The sequence below is a fragment of the Lepisosteus oculatus genome, chromosome 4, assembly GCF_040954835.1.
Source record: "Lepisosteus oculatus isolate fLepOcu1 chromosome 4, fLepOcu1.hap2, whole genome shotgun sequence".
Classification (NCBI taxonomy): domain Eukaryota; kingdom Metazoa; phylum Chordata; class Actinopteri; order Semionotiformes; family Lepisosteidae; genus Lepisosteus; species Lepisosteus oculatus.
This window is the reverse complement of record NC_090699.1, coordinates 63,970,924-63,989,780: the sequence shown is the minus strand read 5'-3', so window position 1 is coordinate 63,989,780 and position 18,857 is coordinate 63,970,924. Positions and strand designations below refer to the sequence as shown.

Here is an 18,857-nt window from a genome sequence, read left to right as displayed (position 1 = left end):
ATCCGTATTAGGTCACCCAGTTCAAATGAATAGTAACCAAGATAGAATAAGACGTTTCTGGTTCTTCTCATGTCTCCACTCAATGTATATAAATGACAACAAAATAAACATCCATGTCTATGAAGTAAACACAGAGAGCATCAGGTTACCCATGAAAAAAACTTAATTTTAATGGATAAAGTATTTGTGTAATTTGTTTACATGGAATTATAACACTTTAATGGGAAAATGACTGAAAGCACTACAGAGCACCTGAATTCAATTTCAGTCATAGGGGATCTAAAAGATCACTTACAATTACTGCTCACTTCAGGTTTTCTTCCTCTTGAAAAGAATTGGAAGGAATAATACAGAGACCACACAGCAAAGCATTCTTCACATTGCAATTATATAGGAAATCTCTGAATTGTACTGCTCTTTGACCAGACAAAGAGGACAAGAGGGGAATCACCTGTGGATGAATTATTTCACAATCACACCCATATTAAAATGGGTGTTAAAAAGAATGTGATACTGTGGTACACTCCAAGTTCTCTTGTCCCCGAGACACAGATACAGTCTACTGACTTATTGTGCAAGCGAAGGAAGTCTTTTGTGCACTATACGTATCAAACATGTTTGAGCTAAAAAGGCTGAGCTGGATACTTTAAAAAAATGGGCGAATATTACACAACTGCAATATTGTAGGGCACCCTTTAGTACATCAAAGTCAGTGTATACTGTCTGCTGAGAAAATGACTCCCTTAGACTACAGGCCCTACCCATTCATAAAAAACCTCTTAGAAATTATAGTGCTTTAAAAATAAAAATACAACAGTGAGAAGATTTCGTTCTTCAAAGTGCACATTGAGACAAAAACAACGTATTAGAAGGTATAAACAGTGCATTAGAAGGTATAATTATTTTTTTGGTCCAGCAATTTTTTTTTAAATCTTTTTTCTAATCTTTATAAAGCGTTCCTTACTGTGGGAAACACCTTGACAGACCCATTCCTGGTAATGGTTTGGATGGGTAATACTGTCTTTAATTGTCAAGAAGTGCATTTGCACTCTCTGATCCCTTGTCATTACATGTTACACTGGATGTTAGCTTCATTTCAGACAGGGTCCAAAACATTAAATCAGCCATTTGCAATCAGACAAGCTCAGCGAGCCTAAATCACACTCTTCTGTTTTAAATCTAGAAGGAATGAGCATAATGGTTTGATTTTCCTCATCTGAGGGCAGCTGAATTTAAAATTCCTCTTTAAAATTGAACAAACCACAAAGTACAGCCATTAAGCCAAAAAAGGAAACATTTTCCCCCTGCTTGAGCTTTTTTTGTACACTAGCAATACAAAGCTAATACATTTTACACATTGAGAGTAGATGCTGGGGAAAAAGGTTATCCACCCATATGTCTTGCAGCTTGAAAGCAATTGTTTCACAGCATTTCTGTGGAACAAATTAGCTATAAGCCAGAGAACAAGCCTTGAACATATGGTTTGTTTGTTTTGTTTGTTTATAATTACATGTTACCAAAGCTGTTTTACTCTGTTCACTTCCCATAAAAGGGCAATGCACATTATTAGCACATTACAACATATGATGTTGGTTTGCCATTAGGTTTTTAATGTATGTGTTTGAACACGTTTTAGTTAATAGCGATAACCTTTAGAATAATTGTTAACTATCACTTTTAAATGGGCCTGGTTAATGATTACATCATGACATGGAATGCAAATAAAGTAATAATGCTTATGAGGTAAAAGGTGGCTTTTTAGACATTACAATTGTGATTTTCTGTGTGAAATATGGAAAGAAAAGTTACGTTGCATTATTTTGTGACCAGTGAATGCCATTATTATTATTATTATTAATAATAATAATAATAATAATAATAATAATAATAATAATAATAATAATAATAATCAATTGCCTTAGAACAATTGTTGTGCAAGTGTTTGTTCCATTCTGAAAAGATCAAAAACCAAGTTCTTTGCTTTCTGAGAGGATTGAAATCTCTAGAATTCTAGTGACTCAGAATTGCATTGCAGAATCACACAAACGTTTTTGTTTTGCATTCTTCGTTGAATTCCTTGTTACAACCCAAACCGAGAACTGCTTAAGAAAAGAAGCCCCACACCAACTCTGAATTTTCTTTCGGTGATGTTGTCTTCATACCCTTTCTCTCATACCATTCCGTAGTTGATTTTTACTGTAAGTCTGAATCATAGAGCACTCTATGATTCCCAATTAAAATGGGAAACAGGTTTGTGTAAAAAACAGATTATTTCTACTTGTTTAGCAGCTACTTTGTTCTTGATTAGCTGCCCTCTTCATAGGTTTTTTTTAACCTTAGTAAAGAAACAAGATTAAGGGGTTTCTATGAGACTCTAAACTGTAGGGGACAGGTGAGATGAAATCCTCTACCTTTGGCTGTAAATATTCCTGTTATCCAATGAACATTATGTAATTGGAAAGCCAGTTTCCTTCCATAATCTGACAAGAAAAGAAGCAACAAAAATAAACCCCTTAACATGCTTAAAAGCAAGAAGTCCTGCATAATGATTGCATCTAAAAAAGTACTCTTAGAAAGAGTATCGTCTATCTGTAGAGCAGGCAGGCAGAACAATTTTGGCTCAGGCAAAGTTGGGTAATTCATTTTAGAAGTCATCTGCAGGTAGGAAAAAGGATTCTCTCTGCAGACCCACATTGCATGCCCCTTGATGTCCGTGTCTGTTTATCATGCCAGTGTCATCTTCCCCCTGCTTTCTTTTGCATATCTTTTTGTTTCTGGGAAAAAAAAACACTCGTGGAGATGTGTGCAAAGCCTACAGCTGCACTTCTTTGATCAGAAATACGGGTGTGTACCAATGTGTTATAGGAGCTGCAGCATAAATCAGTTAAGATTAACATCTGCTCCTTTGTGTGAAAGCATTCAAACTCCAATATCCTAAACAGCTTTGAAATTGTACCGTTTTTTATGGAAAAGAGTCTGAATCACATTATGCATGCATTGTTTAATTGTAATTAGCTTTAGATGGGTTCGAAAATGACGGGTACAAGGGCATATTTCATAACCAGTTGGTAGAAATAAATGGCTGTAGTCCCATCTTCCAATCGTGTAGTCCCCAAAGCAATGCCATCTCAGACCATCAAAGGCTGGCAGAAGAAGCATTGCAATCTTCTAATGTTTTGGTTATTGTAAAGGCATCTTAGGTGCATGCACACATTCTTTATCATACTGGAAATATTCAAAACTGTCTGACTTGAATCCTAAAGCCCAAATGTCGGTTCAAGTACAGTAACTAACAGATATACTTTAACTAGGATCCCCCATGGGGCACCAACCTTCAAGACGTGCTACTGAAGTATGGGCATTATTCTGCAAGAGTTTTCTTTTGCTCTCCATTCAGGCACTATGAATGGAATGGAATACGAAGGAATAAGTCTCCGCTGAACCTTGTTTCCATCCAGGGTGAGGACATAGAGGGGGTGCAGTCCTACAAGTACTTAGGGGTACACCTGGATGATAAGCTGGTGTGGTCTGTTAACACTGACACCCTGCACAAGAAAGATCAGAGGCGACTCTATTTTCTTAGGAGGCTCAGGTCCTCTGGTGTGTGTAGAACACTGATACACATCTTTTAGGAATCAGTGGTGGCAGCAGCCATCTTCTACGCTGTTGTGTGCTGGGGCAGCAGCACCATGACAAGAGATGCAAATAGGCTCAATAAACTCATCAAGAAGGCTGGCTCTGTGCTGGGGATGAGCCTTGACCCCTGGAGGCGGTGGCTGAGAGGAGAATGCTGACCAAGCTCACAGCCATCATGAACAACGCCTCTCATCCGTTTCATGGGACTGTTACTGGGCAGCGGAGCACTTTTAGCAACAGACTGCTCCAGCTACGGTGTTCAAGGGAACGTTTCCGCAGGTCCTTCCTCCCGGCGGCTGTCAGGGTGTATAACGCTGCCCTAGGCTAGGACTGTTAGCCCTTCATTTGCTCGTCTATGGACAGCATGTTGCACCATTGTACTTTTTTGGACACTCAATCTGTATATACCTATGCACATTTTGCACATATTTTATTGTTTTTAGAGTGAGTTTGAGCATATTTTGCACACACCTAGGTATTTATTTCATATTTATTTTGTATTACTGTACAGATTTTAATTTTTCGGCTATTCTGATGTCTGTTTTTGCTTGTCTTGGGCTGGACTGCTGTAACACATCAATTTCCCTTCGGGATCAATAAAGTCTTATCTATCTACTATGGAGCATACAGCATTTCAACTGAGGAGTCGCTTAGCAGTTGTGCACATCAGGAGGAATATCTACTTCTCATTTTCTACAGGAGGTACAGAAGTGATTCCTGGACACCTAAGCTAATAATAGAATTGCTGATTCCAGACTGGGTCAGCTCCCTGAGATAATGTAGCATGAAAGACTCTATATACTGTTAATATATGGGTTATTATACATAATTAAAAAGCTTGTGTGAGATATTTGGAAAACTACTTCCCGATCCCAGTCAACACATGAGTGCAGCAGGCCTGCCCATCTAGCACATGTAAAAGGCGGGAACTGTTATTTCAGCTCAGAACATGTGTTGTTTGCTAAGGGTTTGATGTCAAGCAGCGAAATCATGTTTCAGCTTTGTGTTGACAATCTAGTATTCAGTATAACTCTTGACTGTTTTCATTTTCTGCTGTTTTGATATTCCGTAACTCTCTTCAGAATTTACAGATCTGCAGAAAACCAAAAAATATTAAAACAGCTTCCTCCTTGGGGACATTTGGCTAATGACGGCATTATATGATATTTTTCTCACACACAGATCATGCATGACTGTAATTTCAATCTCACTTTTACCTTAAAAATAGTATTTTTAAGGGTCTATTCGTATAATGCTAATTATATTAGTATTGAAATAAAAAAGCTAACTTTTGAGTAGTGACACACTATGCAAAAAATCCTTATCCTTAAAAAAGTGAATATGAATTTGGTAAAAGGCATTATGAAGGTGTGATTTGCCTAAAACATGTAATGAAGATGTTAAAGATACAGTATCTTCTGCTACTTTTTTTCATTTTTAAATAGAAAATCGAAGAGCTTTGTTTTTCATTTTTTTCATAGCATATTTGTTTCTTTTCCCGATGTCCTCCAGTAAATTTGCAGATCTGGCCAAACCCTTGACAGGAAGTCACAGATGTTTTGTATGATTCTCTTTAGCTTTTTTTTTCCGTCTTGTTTTATGTACTGCTAATTTAATTAGATGGTTCCTGTTCTGCGAATGTTTCTTTAAGTGAGCCATGATGTGGACCTTGTAAAAGACTCCATCTGATGTTGATAACGCTACCACGGTGAATCTGTGCTGTGATAAATATAGTGTTTGGGAAATTTAATTAGGCCTGTCATGCACAGACATTGACATTCTCTTCCACCTGGCATTTCACCTTGGAAATATGCATACCTCAGCCCTCTGGTCCCAGTTTGCTTAGATTGGAAAGGAGGTGGTTTGACAGAGAGTCAGGGGGAAAGGCTTTAGGGATTTTAGCAGTAGATTGAGGGTGGAGAGCTGTGGAGGTCAGTGGATTGTATCTGAGCTGCCTTTACCTGTCAAGACACTGTCAGGTCCTGCCACTAAGCCATTTCTAAATGAAGCTGTTTCTCACGCTTGACCGCCTCTGACTTTTTAAGTCCTTTCAGTTACAGTTTTAGTGCCCCTGAGTGGCTTATCCACACAGATCTACAGCAGGTCATTTACTTGGATCCTGTTTGGGTTGTCGGTGCCCTAGTGTCTTATTTTGAACACTTCTCCGCAGCTTAGTCAAATGATATAGGCTTTTGTGGTGTGCCGGATCAATCTTTTGTCCTTTTAGAAATGGGTCTAGCATATGTATCAAAGGGAGGCATAAAGAAGGGACAGTCCTATTGTAATAATTCAGTCGGAGCTTTTGCCTTTAATGAAGCATATGATCGATTATGTGATTGAAAATATATGTAAACCTCTTAACACTTAACACTTCACCTGCCATTCTGATTTCGGAAGGCACGAACAATAAGCTCTTCTTGAGCTCTTCTCCAGGTACAGCGCTGGAGCTGTCTCGCTGGGTCAGTATAGTCGGCGCTCTGCAGTGTTTTTGTGGCCTGAAGGAAAGAGTGCTTTGATGTGAATGCTCTCTTTCCTAGTGTCACAAAAGGCCTGATTGTACAATAATTCCACTTATCAATCAGTTGTACAGCACATCCCTAAGGAATGGCACTGAGCCCAGAAGATAGCGTCTGATTGTTCTTTCTACAGAAAGGAATACGAACTGATTGAGGAAGATGTAAGAGGTTTCTGGCAGTAAATTACAATTGTTGAGCAATTGTGTGACAGAGACAAAAACAAACAGATTTGATCAAAAAACCTTCTCATGAACAGGATTAGAAAGAACACGAAGGTTCCTCAGGAAACAAAAGGGCAGTAATTTTCTCAGGCTGAATAAGATCACCGGAGGAGAGAAGCATTGGGTTGCAGAACCGTGACAGGGGCTTGGATCATGTCTTGGTAATTCCCAAATATCAAAAAGACGCCAGCTCTTCCTCTTTTCCCTGTTTACACCCACAGGTAAGAGACTTGCTGATCCCTAGTCACGCAACGTGTGCCAGACCTTTCCATAACGATCCATCACTTAGACTTCTTGTAGACAGCCATCACACCAGAACTGCTCCTTCTCTCTTAAGTGCAAGGAACTCGCTACAAATCTAAACACTCTGTCCAAAGAGCCTGTAAGCTCTGAATGACCCTTAGCGTTATCAGTAGTGCTAGCGTTTGAAAAAATAGTCATTTAATTAAGCACTTAAACTCTCCAACAAGGGGAGTTACTTGGGAGTTGAAGCTGAAAGACAGAAGTAGGAAGCTAATTCAGCAAGTCTACTGTACAAGTAAAACAAAGAAATGATTGATCTTGTCTGGTGATATATTTATTTGTGGATAATACATTCCTCGTCCTACGTTTTTTATCTCCTATTTAACAGAACATTATTGCTGAAAGTCCTGAGTACAGTTTTAAATGTAAAGTCATGTGAGTACATTATTTTAGAGCTCGAAGCTAACATGATTATAACCTGATATAACAAACCAAATGAGCACACAAGACTCTGCTTTTTAAATTGAATTTCCACATATGCATATGTTAAATCTATCCAGATTCTCTCAACAAGAAAGTGTATCGTAGCCAACTCTAATGGAGGTATGTATCCAAATGCATTGCTTTGTTTACAACTCTAGATGAAATAGGTTTGTCTGTGATTGATAGGGAGTTGGAAAGGTTAAAGGTTGCTGACATTTGTTTAATCTAGAAAGGGTACTGGGTTCTTATGATAACCTTTGTGTTTTTTTTACTTACTAGTCCATCAAGTCACCGTGATAGTAATATTGTAGGTTAAGATGTAGAAATAATTTTTCCTTTAAATGTGTTTAAAGTTTTTTTTATGGGTGACTGATCTTTCCATTCCTGTAATGTAAATATAAAGGCACATGGTAAGAACATACTGTAACATACAAATACCAAAAATACAGTAAGTCTGTCCTCTTTCACATTCATTTTTTGTGGGACTGTGTAAATTTAAGATGATCCCGAACATAACGTGTGTATGTATAATGCACTATTTAATAGTTTATTTTTCTTTTGCCCATAGTTTTTCCTTTCAAATATTTGCTCAACACCAACCTCCCAGATAAGATTTCCAAGAAAAAAGTTTTAAACTATTTTCAATCTGCGGTGTGTAGCTTTCAACATTTTCTCTTTGTTTAAGAAAAATGCCCTCATCTTGCCTTAAACGCAGGTATCAATACAAGGTGAGTCAAAAGGTGTCTTTCAGATGTCCTCTTGTCAGATGTATATAGATCTCATTGTTCTCAGAACAGATTTTTCACTCTTCCAGAAGATAAAGACTTTCTTTGTTGCTTTTTTAAGTATGGAGTGGGTATGCTGTGAGACAGTGGCAAATTCTCTAGATTAAAAACTCCCATCGTCCCAGTGCATATTGTAGAGCAGAAGCCGACAGAAATTGTTTCTTGATTATCTCAGATTAACTGTAATTTAAAAACCTTGACAGATAAGGCGAGAGTCAAAGACAATTCTGAAGGTGTATTAAAGATGGAGGTGATAAATGTTTATACACTTTTAATGTGATATCTAGCTTAGCCACATCATTACTAGAAAACCCATTTAGCCATGTACACTTGCCGATTGAAGGGGATGTACAAAGTCTGCCTTTGAGCACTGTACACTGTCGTTTTAATATCTGATAAACACAGAATTCCTAAAGAAAAGTACCTGATATGCAGAGACTCATTGTGTAGTTTGGAACCCCTTCAGTAAAAGGTTTTATAAAGTAGCCCAATAGATAGATCTTAGCTTGCACAGCCAGATATTTTGTACGGATTAAATCTTTGGTCACTTCCGATAATGCATATTAAACAATGCGGAAAGAAACTGATTTTTAAATTCCACGGATTTTGGTATAGTATTCAATTAAAGTTGACAGTGTCCGTTACATGGTAGACCATGTAGTTGCATAACGCTGAATCACACCGACCTTGATACAGTAAATGTTGCAATGATTGGTGAATGTACTTTTGGGGTATTATTTTTTGGGTATGTCAGACTCACATTGAATCTGGTTGTTGCAGAGTACTAAGGAAACATACATGTGGAACTTTGTTTTCAGAAAGTAATTGGATTGTGTCCAAAAATAAGAGAGCTCTCTATTCTTAACCATTTCCCCAAAAACACGTATTAAGTTTAGATCATGTTTTCAGATCCATATGTGGAGCAGTTGGAGAAAACTTTACCTTGCAGAATTCCAAATCATTCAAATGTTTATTCTTCTAAGCAGTAGTTAAAGAAAAAACATAGCTTAAAATACTCAGTCAAATAACTGCTGTATTTTGTTTTGAGACGATAGTAAATACCATAATTTTTAAAGTCCAAGGGAGAAATGAAAATCCAACCTAAAATGAGGAATATGAGGAATATAAAATAAAATAGGGAATAGGAATATTTTCATATCAAATAGCATTTTTTGTATAAACATGCTTAGAAAACAGCTGCTGTTTGATACCTCTAACGTTGTATCTGGAAGGTAGTATAAAACAATAAAAGTGTAGGTCAGGAAAAAAGCCATGGCAAGGCCATAGTAATGTTAGAATATTTTTAGATTTTTTTTAAATGAAGAAAATAGTATTTAATTATTCTGCGTTCTTAGCTTGCATGGTCCTGTTGTCCATTATCTACTTCTTACTTTTTTATTATATAACATTATTCATAACATAATGGTAAGGAATTCATACGAGGGAAAGGAAAGGCTTAACTATGTAATCATGTGAATATCTGACAAAGAGAGGTGAAAACAGGTAGCAGGATATCTTGTTCAAAAGAAGCCTTTTGTTTTGATTACATTTCTTTTGAGAGAAGGCTTTTCTGAAAGCAGAAGAACCACAAGATATAAAAGGTTCTGTTTGAGTTTGATTATTAATGGCTCACTGAAAATCAATGGAGAAAGCTGACACAACAGCAGGCTGAAAAATGTCTTTCACCTCGCCAGTAATGTTCGACACCTTTCATTTTCAACATCCCAAAACTATGTGGCTTGTGTCTTCTTGAATGGCCTTTGAGAAAGATGGCCGATACTTATCTAATAACTCAATGCAATGACACGACTTCAAAGTACAGTTACCATTTTGCTGGCATTGAAGAGCACACATTATCTGCTAGATCCCAAAACCTGTTCCAAGTTAGAGAAATGTGTTTAATGAACTCAAGGGCAGTGCTTCAAAGGAACCTGCAAGCGAACCTGTGTAGGGGCCAATGCCTTTGAACTGTGGAGAAGAAGTTTATCCAAGGTTGTCTTGATCGTTCAGCTTGCCTTGTAATCTGGCAGTCGACGCGCAAAGCTTCAAGTGTACCTCCAGGAAGACATGACAGGCTAGGGCATAAAAATGAGAAATTTTCCATCATTACAAAATCCGTCATTTTCGGCAGCTTTCCGAGCTTCCACTCCCAGAAGTCTGGATATGTTGTCTCCCCGTGTGCAATTAAAGCTTTTTAAAGAATTCTCACCTAAGGTTCATTAATTTAAATATTTAGCATATAAACAGTAAATTGGAGAAATCAGTTCTCTGTGTTAATCCAGACAGGACTCACTTCTCCAATCTTATAAACGTCAGGATTTTAGTTCGGGATAATTGCAAATGCATACTGTAAAGGTACTGTGTATTTCTGAGGTCAGTTCTGTTATTTCTTCCCTTTTCAGGTCCACAAAAAGATCTTTCTGTACTTTTTTTAAGACTTTATCTTTGCCATTTGTGTACTGACGTGGAACAAAAGCACATGTCAATTAACAGACGGATAAAAAAATAAAACGTTTTGCAATGTGAAAATCAGCGAGGCATTAATTACATTACCCTGACCTCAGAGGGATTTCTCTCAGTATTCGCCCGTGGCACTGGAGTGTAGAGCTGTTCCAGAGGATTTGATATCCTCAGAAGGTTAATGAAAGATTTATTACTTGCGTTGAAAGGTTTTTTTCTAAAGCCTTCCTCTTTATTGGACCGCAGATCTTCTAGAAATTTGTCACAATCATCTCTTTTTTTTCCCTTTGCTCTATTTAATTGCCTCTTGTTAATCACCAAACCTTCCCTGTTTCCTGCCTTGCACTGTACGTCACCACATGATTATAACTGTCCAGGGAGCAGGCTTGGACATGGTCACGGCTGTGTAAACAACAGTAAACATTTTGCTTTTGCTCTTTGTTCTGAATGCCTTGCACCACAGTGGCACCAGTTCCCTTCCTACTACGCAATTATTCATAGCTGGAATGAAGGAAAGACATGGCAGGATTAACCATGCAGGTCACTTGTAAATACAGGTTTCAACAGTGCAGTTGCTCAAATGTTCACTATTTTTATTTTCATTACAATCATGTGTGTATGAAACTGTACGATATTAATTCAAACTCTGTGCATTTTGTGATGAGTATTGAAGTGCTGTGGTGGAGCTGTGTAAGTAACAAGTGATTTATTGCTGTGTTGGAGGGCCAGCTCCTTAAAGACGATGCATGGAGCAGAGGTCATTGGAGGTTGTCAGAGTCAACACCTTACCGTATCGGCATTTTGCTGAAACAAGATTCATGCTTTCGGTCAGTTGTGGAAGCAATTATCTGATTTCATGATTAATGTTCATTGAAAGCTGATATGGCTTTGCATAGTCTTGTGCAGTTCAAGTCCGTGCTTATTAGGCTTTGCACCAGGAGAACCAAAAAATGAAACACAACTGACAGTGACTTTTGTAAAGTTTAAAGCATTCTGAAATGGCCAAACTAACATTAAAATTGTGGGAATTAAATTATGCATACAGCTGAGCTGAGCCCTATTGAATTTCAAAATATTATAAATATTATCAGGTTTTTATACAAATCAAATTACATTGCCTGAACACACTATGTTTTTGACAATGAATTATTGTGGGTCCTTCTAGTAATTGGCTTTCCTGGAAAAGATGTTTGATGATTGTTTAGTTTTGTACAACACAGGAGAACAGATGTGATGGATACACTCTTGTGGTGTACCTTATGTTTCCCACCTGTTTGTAATCTGCAAAAATTAAGGCACTTAAACCTCATTCACATGTTGCTGTTCAACTGAGAAGCCTCTGCAAGCTCTCATTGAGAATACGCAATACATCTTTATGTTGGGAAAATTAAATGTTTCAAATAGACACTACTGCTTTATTTCATTGACAAGGCATAATTTACTTAAAAAAATAAGACAGTGACACATATCAATTTTTGATGTTTTGCTTCCTAAACATTATACTGTATATCCTATTTGTATTTTTGAGTATATATAGTTTAATTGGTTATATTGATGTACAGTATATTAGATGCTGATACACCAATATTAAAGTGGTATTTCATAGTGGGTACGCCTGTAAAAATCAGCAAAATAATATGTTGACAGTTAAGAATCAAGTCATCAAGTTGCTATGTCCCATGTGTTTGAGTTTTCAATATCATCCCAAGGGCACTACAAAGTTTGTACATTTTTCAACCAAAAACAGATTCCCAGTACATGGGGCATTGTATGAGGCAAAGCTGTACATCCAACATTTATTAATCGGGAATGGTAAACAAATAGACCTTTAATAAAACTTGCCAGCCCCAAATTGAAATGAAGCCCCCCAGATAAGTACTGCCTTTCATTGCACTCAGGGTCCTGCAAGTCCTGAAACTAATTTGCCATCCTGTTTCACTGGCCCTCCATTCAAGGACTTCCTGTGGCAGACTAATGTGGTTCTGATTAAGCACATCCTATAAGACCCCTGAGGATTGCATACAACGGAAATAAGATTGAGATACGAATTAATTCCCATCCTTAAGTCAGATATCTGATATTGATGACCAGGGTGTAAGGAGAAAAGCTTTACTTTTTTTGTTAAAACTGTCTACTTGCCTCTGGATTTGAGAAAAGGGGAATAAAAAATGAAAATGATTTAGTAAGCCGGTATGTGTGTGTGTGTGTTGGTTTTTTAGTCTCAGTGTTTTACAAAGCTTTCAGAAATTGGGAGAATTCAGTTTGGCTGTCTGGAGTCACACACTGTGCAATTCTCTCATTTTTTTGTACTGTTGTCCTGTGTCAAATCTCTGCTACAGCCAAGAAGTTTGCATTTTTCATAGTTCCCCTCTAGGTCTACTTCAAGAAGTGCCTTCCGAATTCACAGCAGCATGCAGTATACACTTTTTAACCTAAGCTTTTCACTAAGTGTGGGTCGTTGCAGTTTAATTCGTGTTTTTTATTGATTTATTATTATTTATTGATATGGGTACTTTTGGTCATGGCTGGCTTTCATGTCTGTACATGAAGATTTGACTCAAGCCAATAAAGAAATATAGTTCTTGCAGAAATAACTGACACTACGCAGCAGGGTTGATGCCCCGGGTTGCGGAGTAACACTCTGCTTCCTTGACTCCTACAAAGTTGTAAAGGACCATTTTGAAAACATTCAGCAGTCCAAGTGACGGAATAATTTTTCACTCTCTTGGGTTTTCTTTACCTTAGTGCATGAGAAATGGATGAAGGTCTTTTTTGATATTGCCGGAAGTGTGCCCTTCATGGTCTACTTTAAAATGGGAAATTGCAGGTAAATGGGCTCACCTCGCGCCCCAGACCCATTGCAAACATTTGAAAATGACGATTGGCTCATTGAAGGTCACTCCTTATATTCAGTGGTTTCCCAAGCGTATGTACTGTAGGCTTTATGTGACCTTTCATGCAAAAATTGTGGAAAATGTTTATTTTATGTCTATTCATTACGCATATATTTTTTTTTCAAAAGCCTGCTTTAGTACTGGATCCGTTCCATCCTTAGTAAATAGCGAAAATTAAGGCTGACCTTTTTTTTTTGTGGTGGTGGAAATGTGGGGTGGGGGGGGGCCTCCATTTTAACTTAAAGAAATCAATTTAAAGGCTGATTATTGCATTCTAAGTTCTCCCATTTTCAAGGGTCGGCTGTTGGTATAATTGACGTGCCTCCCCATACCACTGACATTCTCACAACCCAAATTACTTAATTGGTGTTAATTACATAATGACAGTGTTGAAATGTGAAGGGCCAAAGGTTACTATTACATTTGGAAGTCATGGCAGGAGAATTCTCTTCAGTGTTTCTTTAAGTTTCTGTAATAAGCCCTCGATACATTCCTTTAGTGATCCATCCTTGACCTTGGCCATCCAATGATTATAGTAAGTAACAGAGTGCAGTTCTGCTTCAGAGTCATAGCAAGGCCATTGTGGTGAGTCTGATTACACTTGTACAGAAGAATCCGATTTCATTCACTTTGCTTGAGTTAATCATAACTGAGCTTCCACAGCATTTGAACAGGTTGGATAAGACCAAAATTACATTCATTTAAATTATTATCATTAGTGTTTATTAAGGCAGAAGGATATTTTTAGTGGAGAACTAATTGAGCTAAGATTAGAGACCACAACCCTGGAATACAGAAAAGATTGGTTACAAAGGAAAGGAGACCATTCATTATTGTAAGAAACCAGTGCCATGTGTGCACTATTTATAATTGTCTCCTGACAATCTCATGTTTTTGTCTTTTGTCTTTAGCGTCTCTATCGCATTCCCAAACTTTCTGTTAATGCCAAAATTCTGTGGGTGACATTGTGGGTATTTCAGAAATAAAGATGAATGCACTTTGTTTAGGGTTTATTTAGGCTATATATTGTATATTAAAGAGAAACAGTATGTAACATGCAGTTTTAAAAGTCTCTATTATTTCTATGTTAACATTTGGAAAAAAATGCACCTGCAGTGTGGAAATCCTCAAGATGCTTTGTACACAAGGAGTTGAGTGGGGGTATTTGTAACTTTCCAGTTATCTGTTGCAGTTCCTTTAAAAAAAACTGGTTTGTGTTTCATTTGGCAGATGATCCAGTCACTGTTGGAAAAACACAACCATGGCATGAAGCTGAAACTATACATTGATCACTTGACCAGACTTTGCATAGAACGGGATCCCCACTTCCTGGAAGGGTCTCCATCTTTACCAGCCGCTGAGGAAGAGGATGATGAGTGCTTGAAGGAGGAACGGGCAAGGAGCTTGACAGTCGAGCAGGTGCAGTACGACATTGTACGAAAGACTCGGTGTCTTTTCGTCTCTTGTTTTTTTACCAGCACTCATAAGGAATGTTGGAGTCCTCTGGATCCATCATTTTTAAACCATCTCAGCAGTTTCTCCCAGTTTCTACAACACCATGAATTTGCAGGGTAACCCCAGCTCAAAATTGTGGCTCCGGGCTCTGTACAGTAGAAGAACAAATGTCTTTACTAAATACATGAGCAAACATAAAAGCCACAGTAAAATGGGCTAGCCATAGTCACTGGGCAGTGCATTGATGAAGAAAGGAGGGCAGTGTCAGCTCATTGAGTTCCACGGCTTATCGGTTTGGAAAGATGAAACAGGGCAATGCACGACTTTGAAATTCATTGAAAGTATTTAAAAATCTGTTCTGTAAGATACGGAAAGCCAGTGAGGATTGTACAAAACAAAGGTTATGCGCTGTCAAAACCTCGTTCCAGCAAGACCTCCTACTGTAGCAGCTGCAATGAGCCATCTGGAGTGAGGTTACCTTTAGTAGTTTAGTAGTTGTGTAATAGGGGTGCGTGCTTGGGAATCTTTGCATCAATGCTTCTTTGTCTGTAGGATTTGTTTTTAGGATTTGTCAGCGAGTCTATAAACATGAAGACCCACGAAGAGGACTCAGTTATAGCTACCGGTTGCCATTACTTTGTTTTTATTTATTGTTGGGGTTTTTTTTTTGCTATAGAGTTGACATGAATGCTTACACTGTTTTTATTTGAACCCTGACCTTTGACCCCTGGCATCTGACCCACCTCCCCAGGAGTTTTTGCTTTCTTCCACAGGCCTCCATGTACTCTTTTACAGTTTGTGTGCTTTCAGCCAGCTGCTTTCAGGCTACAACACTGTAAAGCTCCATTAATCATAAGATAACAAGGTGGGATGTGGAAGATGAGTGTAGGGTTTATCCTCATAGGAGACCGCAACACGGTCATGAAATGGAAGTGACAGTGTTAATCCTCTGATTGCCACGCTTCAGTATACTCTGTCGGACAGTCCACATTTCTCTGTGGCATATCTGCTGCACTGTTGTCTTGGTATGTTAACAGTGAATTTGTCCTGCATGGAATTTCTTTTTTCTTCTTGGTTTATGGCTACATAGGGATACACTCTTTGCAGTGGTTCCACAGTGATGAAAACTCTCTGCGCAGACTTCAAGTAGAAGATGAGCCTTGGTGTCTGTAAAGCTGAACAGAAAATGAATCAAAGCCTTCTTCCTAAGCGTTTTCAAATAACTAGATCAATGCAACATTATAATACTGTATCCCTTGTGAAGAATTCTCTTCTGGCGAATATACTTATTTTTAAAAACATTTTATTTTTTATTGAAGCAGTTCTCAAAGAGTTTATGATGCATAGTCCTTGGCCAGTTAACTCACCCTGCTGTGAAGTGTGGGTGAAAATGACATTTTTAGAAGCACATTCTTACTTGGTATTCTTTCTCCTGACTCGATGTGAAACTAGTGAAAATGCATTGTTATTATTTTTTTAAGTGCATCGCATGCAGGTGCCGAGAGCTATATAGAAAGTGATGCTCATTACAGAATAAAGGGGGGTGTATTTTCTTTGTTTTTTATTATATTTCATTTGCAGAAGCTAAGTGATCTGAAGAAATGCTCCTTTGGTTGAAAGCGCATGCAGTTAAAACTATTGAACCCCTCATTACGGACCTTTTAATCTGGTCACATGAGAACCAGTGTGTTGCAGCAGCCACTGCTGAAACATAAAACTATGGGAACAGCTGAATAAATCGAAACACAGTTTGTACATTCTACCCTTTGTGTCAAAATCTGATAATATAAAAGAATAACCAATACCAACCCCCAGGCCCTATGTTTTCATTACACTGCCAAGAATCTATATACAAAACCACACTGTATTTAGATTAATCATTTAAGACTCCATAGGCATTACACAAAGGCCGATTTGCTATTGGTCTGCAGTTGACAAAACACAGATGGAGTGTGTGGCTGGCGGAATTGCAGTTTTCAAGTGCACCGTTTATAATTTCACTGCTACCAGCTCTTCTGAAAGGTATTGAATCGATAGAGGGAGAGAGGGATTTGATCAAAACAACACAGAGAGACGCAGCTGATCGGTTTTAGATCATCTCTGTCTGGATGTGTTATATCATTGAGCTTTTATCATGTCTTGCTTTCACAAAATTTTATTGTAGGTGGCTGGTTGCTGGCAGCAGTATGTACTAAATTAGCCGTGAATTTATTAGAAGCCTGGCAAGGAAAACATTCCTCACCTGTTCCCACCAAAACTGGAAGGGATTGTGAAACTGGGCACTGAAATACACATGTAAATAGTTAACATTCAGCCCCTTCAAAGGAATAAGCACGCCTATTGTAAATCCAGCTCGAGCACAAGAGAGTAATCACAAATGTCAATAAGAAAAAATCCATGAAATATTTTACACACATACAGTATATTGTATGACAATTATATATTGTGAGACATCCTTCTGTGGGGTTTTAAGGTATGCATGGAGACTTGGGGATCCTCATCTGACTCTCTGGACATTGGCTACTAAATTTACACTTGAGTTAAGATAGCTGAAAGAAAAACACCAGCCCCGGAGTTGTCAGAATCCTAGGTGATCAAGACCACAAGATCAAGCACTCCAATAAAAGCTTTCAGGAAGTAATGGTGTTGCTTATATACTGTAGGAACTTCCTACTAGACAAGGATAGGCCACGTGGCAAATCAAGTCTGCATGATAGGCTTATGTACACAGATCTAAATGAGTCAAGGAATCAGAAGAACAGAACAGGACAAAGTTAAAGCATTCCTCATCTTTCAGAATGGGGCATTCTGTTTATTACTTCGGATTACACAGTGCAGGACTATTAGAATATGTATGACCTTTAGATCAGTGATATACAGTAAGAGGCTTTACTGAAATACAGCAAGGGGGGATGAATACCCAGAGCACAGAAGAAGCAACTCTCAGGCTTTTAAAAAACACAGCAAATTAATTCTGCAGCTGTATGCTCATAAATATCTTTCAAGATGTGTATGAATATGTCTATACATATCTAAAGCTCTCATTCCCCAGCACACCAAAACCTACCTTTTCAGCCTTAATATGAAAAAAGATTTACATTATGGTAAAAAGTGAAGGAAATCAGTGTGTTGAATAGTTTGGGATAGTCAGTTTCTGACAGTTCGTAAAAAAAAAATCAAATTGTTTTTTTTCTGTTTTGGATTAGTAGTCCATTTATAAAGAGCCTTTACAGATTTGCAAGGGCAGGAATGTTCATGAAAAAAGTGTGAAATGCTATGTTTTTACTGTCGCTTATTGGTGGTCCCCAGTATATTTGAAATAAGAAAAGCGAGGCTGATACCTCCAGTTTTTCACCCCCTGAGTTTGCTCCAACTCAACTTTCTTCCTCAGATTGCTGTAGTGGAGCCGTTAAATGCTCTGTTCCAAGACGAGGTAGAGTGTGGATGTTCCAGTTGATGCTGTTGATGATATTATCTGGAGGACACTTTCGATATGCACGTTCCAAGATTCCGAACCTCTCTTGTTTCACCCAAGCCAACAACAGTGTTTAACCTGATATTCACAGTCTTCACTGGATAAAAGACAAAAACACAAATGAATGTCTGCAATTTTATAATTGCGTGGTTAGCCAATTAGCTGGCTCAGCCTTCCTATGAAACTTTTAATAAAATCAAAAAATGGGACTGTTTACAACAATCATTGCTAAAATACCTTCTTTTTGAATATTGTTAATATGACAGTTTGACAGAGCTTTGATGCTTTATTTGAAGAAAAAAAAAACAGTATTACCCAGTGATGGAGCTCCTAATTTTGTTTTCCCGTAATATTCTCACAGCTCTTAAAGAGCTGCCAAGACTGAATAGGGACTATCCATCCTACAGGCTTGAAATGTTGTTCTTGAGATTAAGATAAATTCAGAGGATTTATGCAGTGAAGCGATTGGCAAGCTTTCCCATCTTCCATGATGCAGTGCTTGTTTAGTATAAAATCCAACCAAGCCCTGAGACCTTTCAAGTTTTTGATTCATGGAAATACACTGGATCTGTGCTAACAAATATGTTTCTGAGCCTTGATGGAGATCAGTGTTTTTTAATTAAGCATGTGAAACCTTATCCCATTCAAAGAGACCTAGAGAAGACTGAGCTTGATTTACTGTGGTCAGC

General features: G+C 37.9%; 1 protein-coding gene across 13 annotated transcripts in view; it reads left to right on the top strand.

Moving 5' to 3' along the window:
• Positions 1 to 18,857, top strand: part of LOC102695071 (ERC protein 2) — a 314,021-nt gene that overhangs the window by 266,540 nt on the left and 28,624 nt on the right. For 11 of the 13 annotated variants that reach the window (XM_069189511.1, XM_069189507.1, XM_069189509.1 and 8 more), the window contains one exon: positions 14,469 to 14,672. In XM_069189511.1, the coding sequence (XP_069045612.1) occupies positions 14,469 to 14,672 (204 nt within the window). Of the gene's footprint in view, positions 1 to 14,468; positions 14,673 to 18,857 lie in introns of those variants that run through there. The other 2 variants (XM_069189506.1, XM_069189517.1) reach the window with 2 other exon arrangements.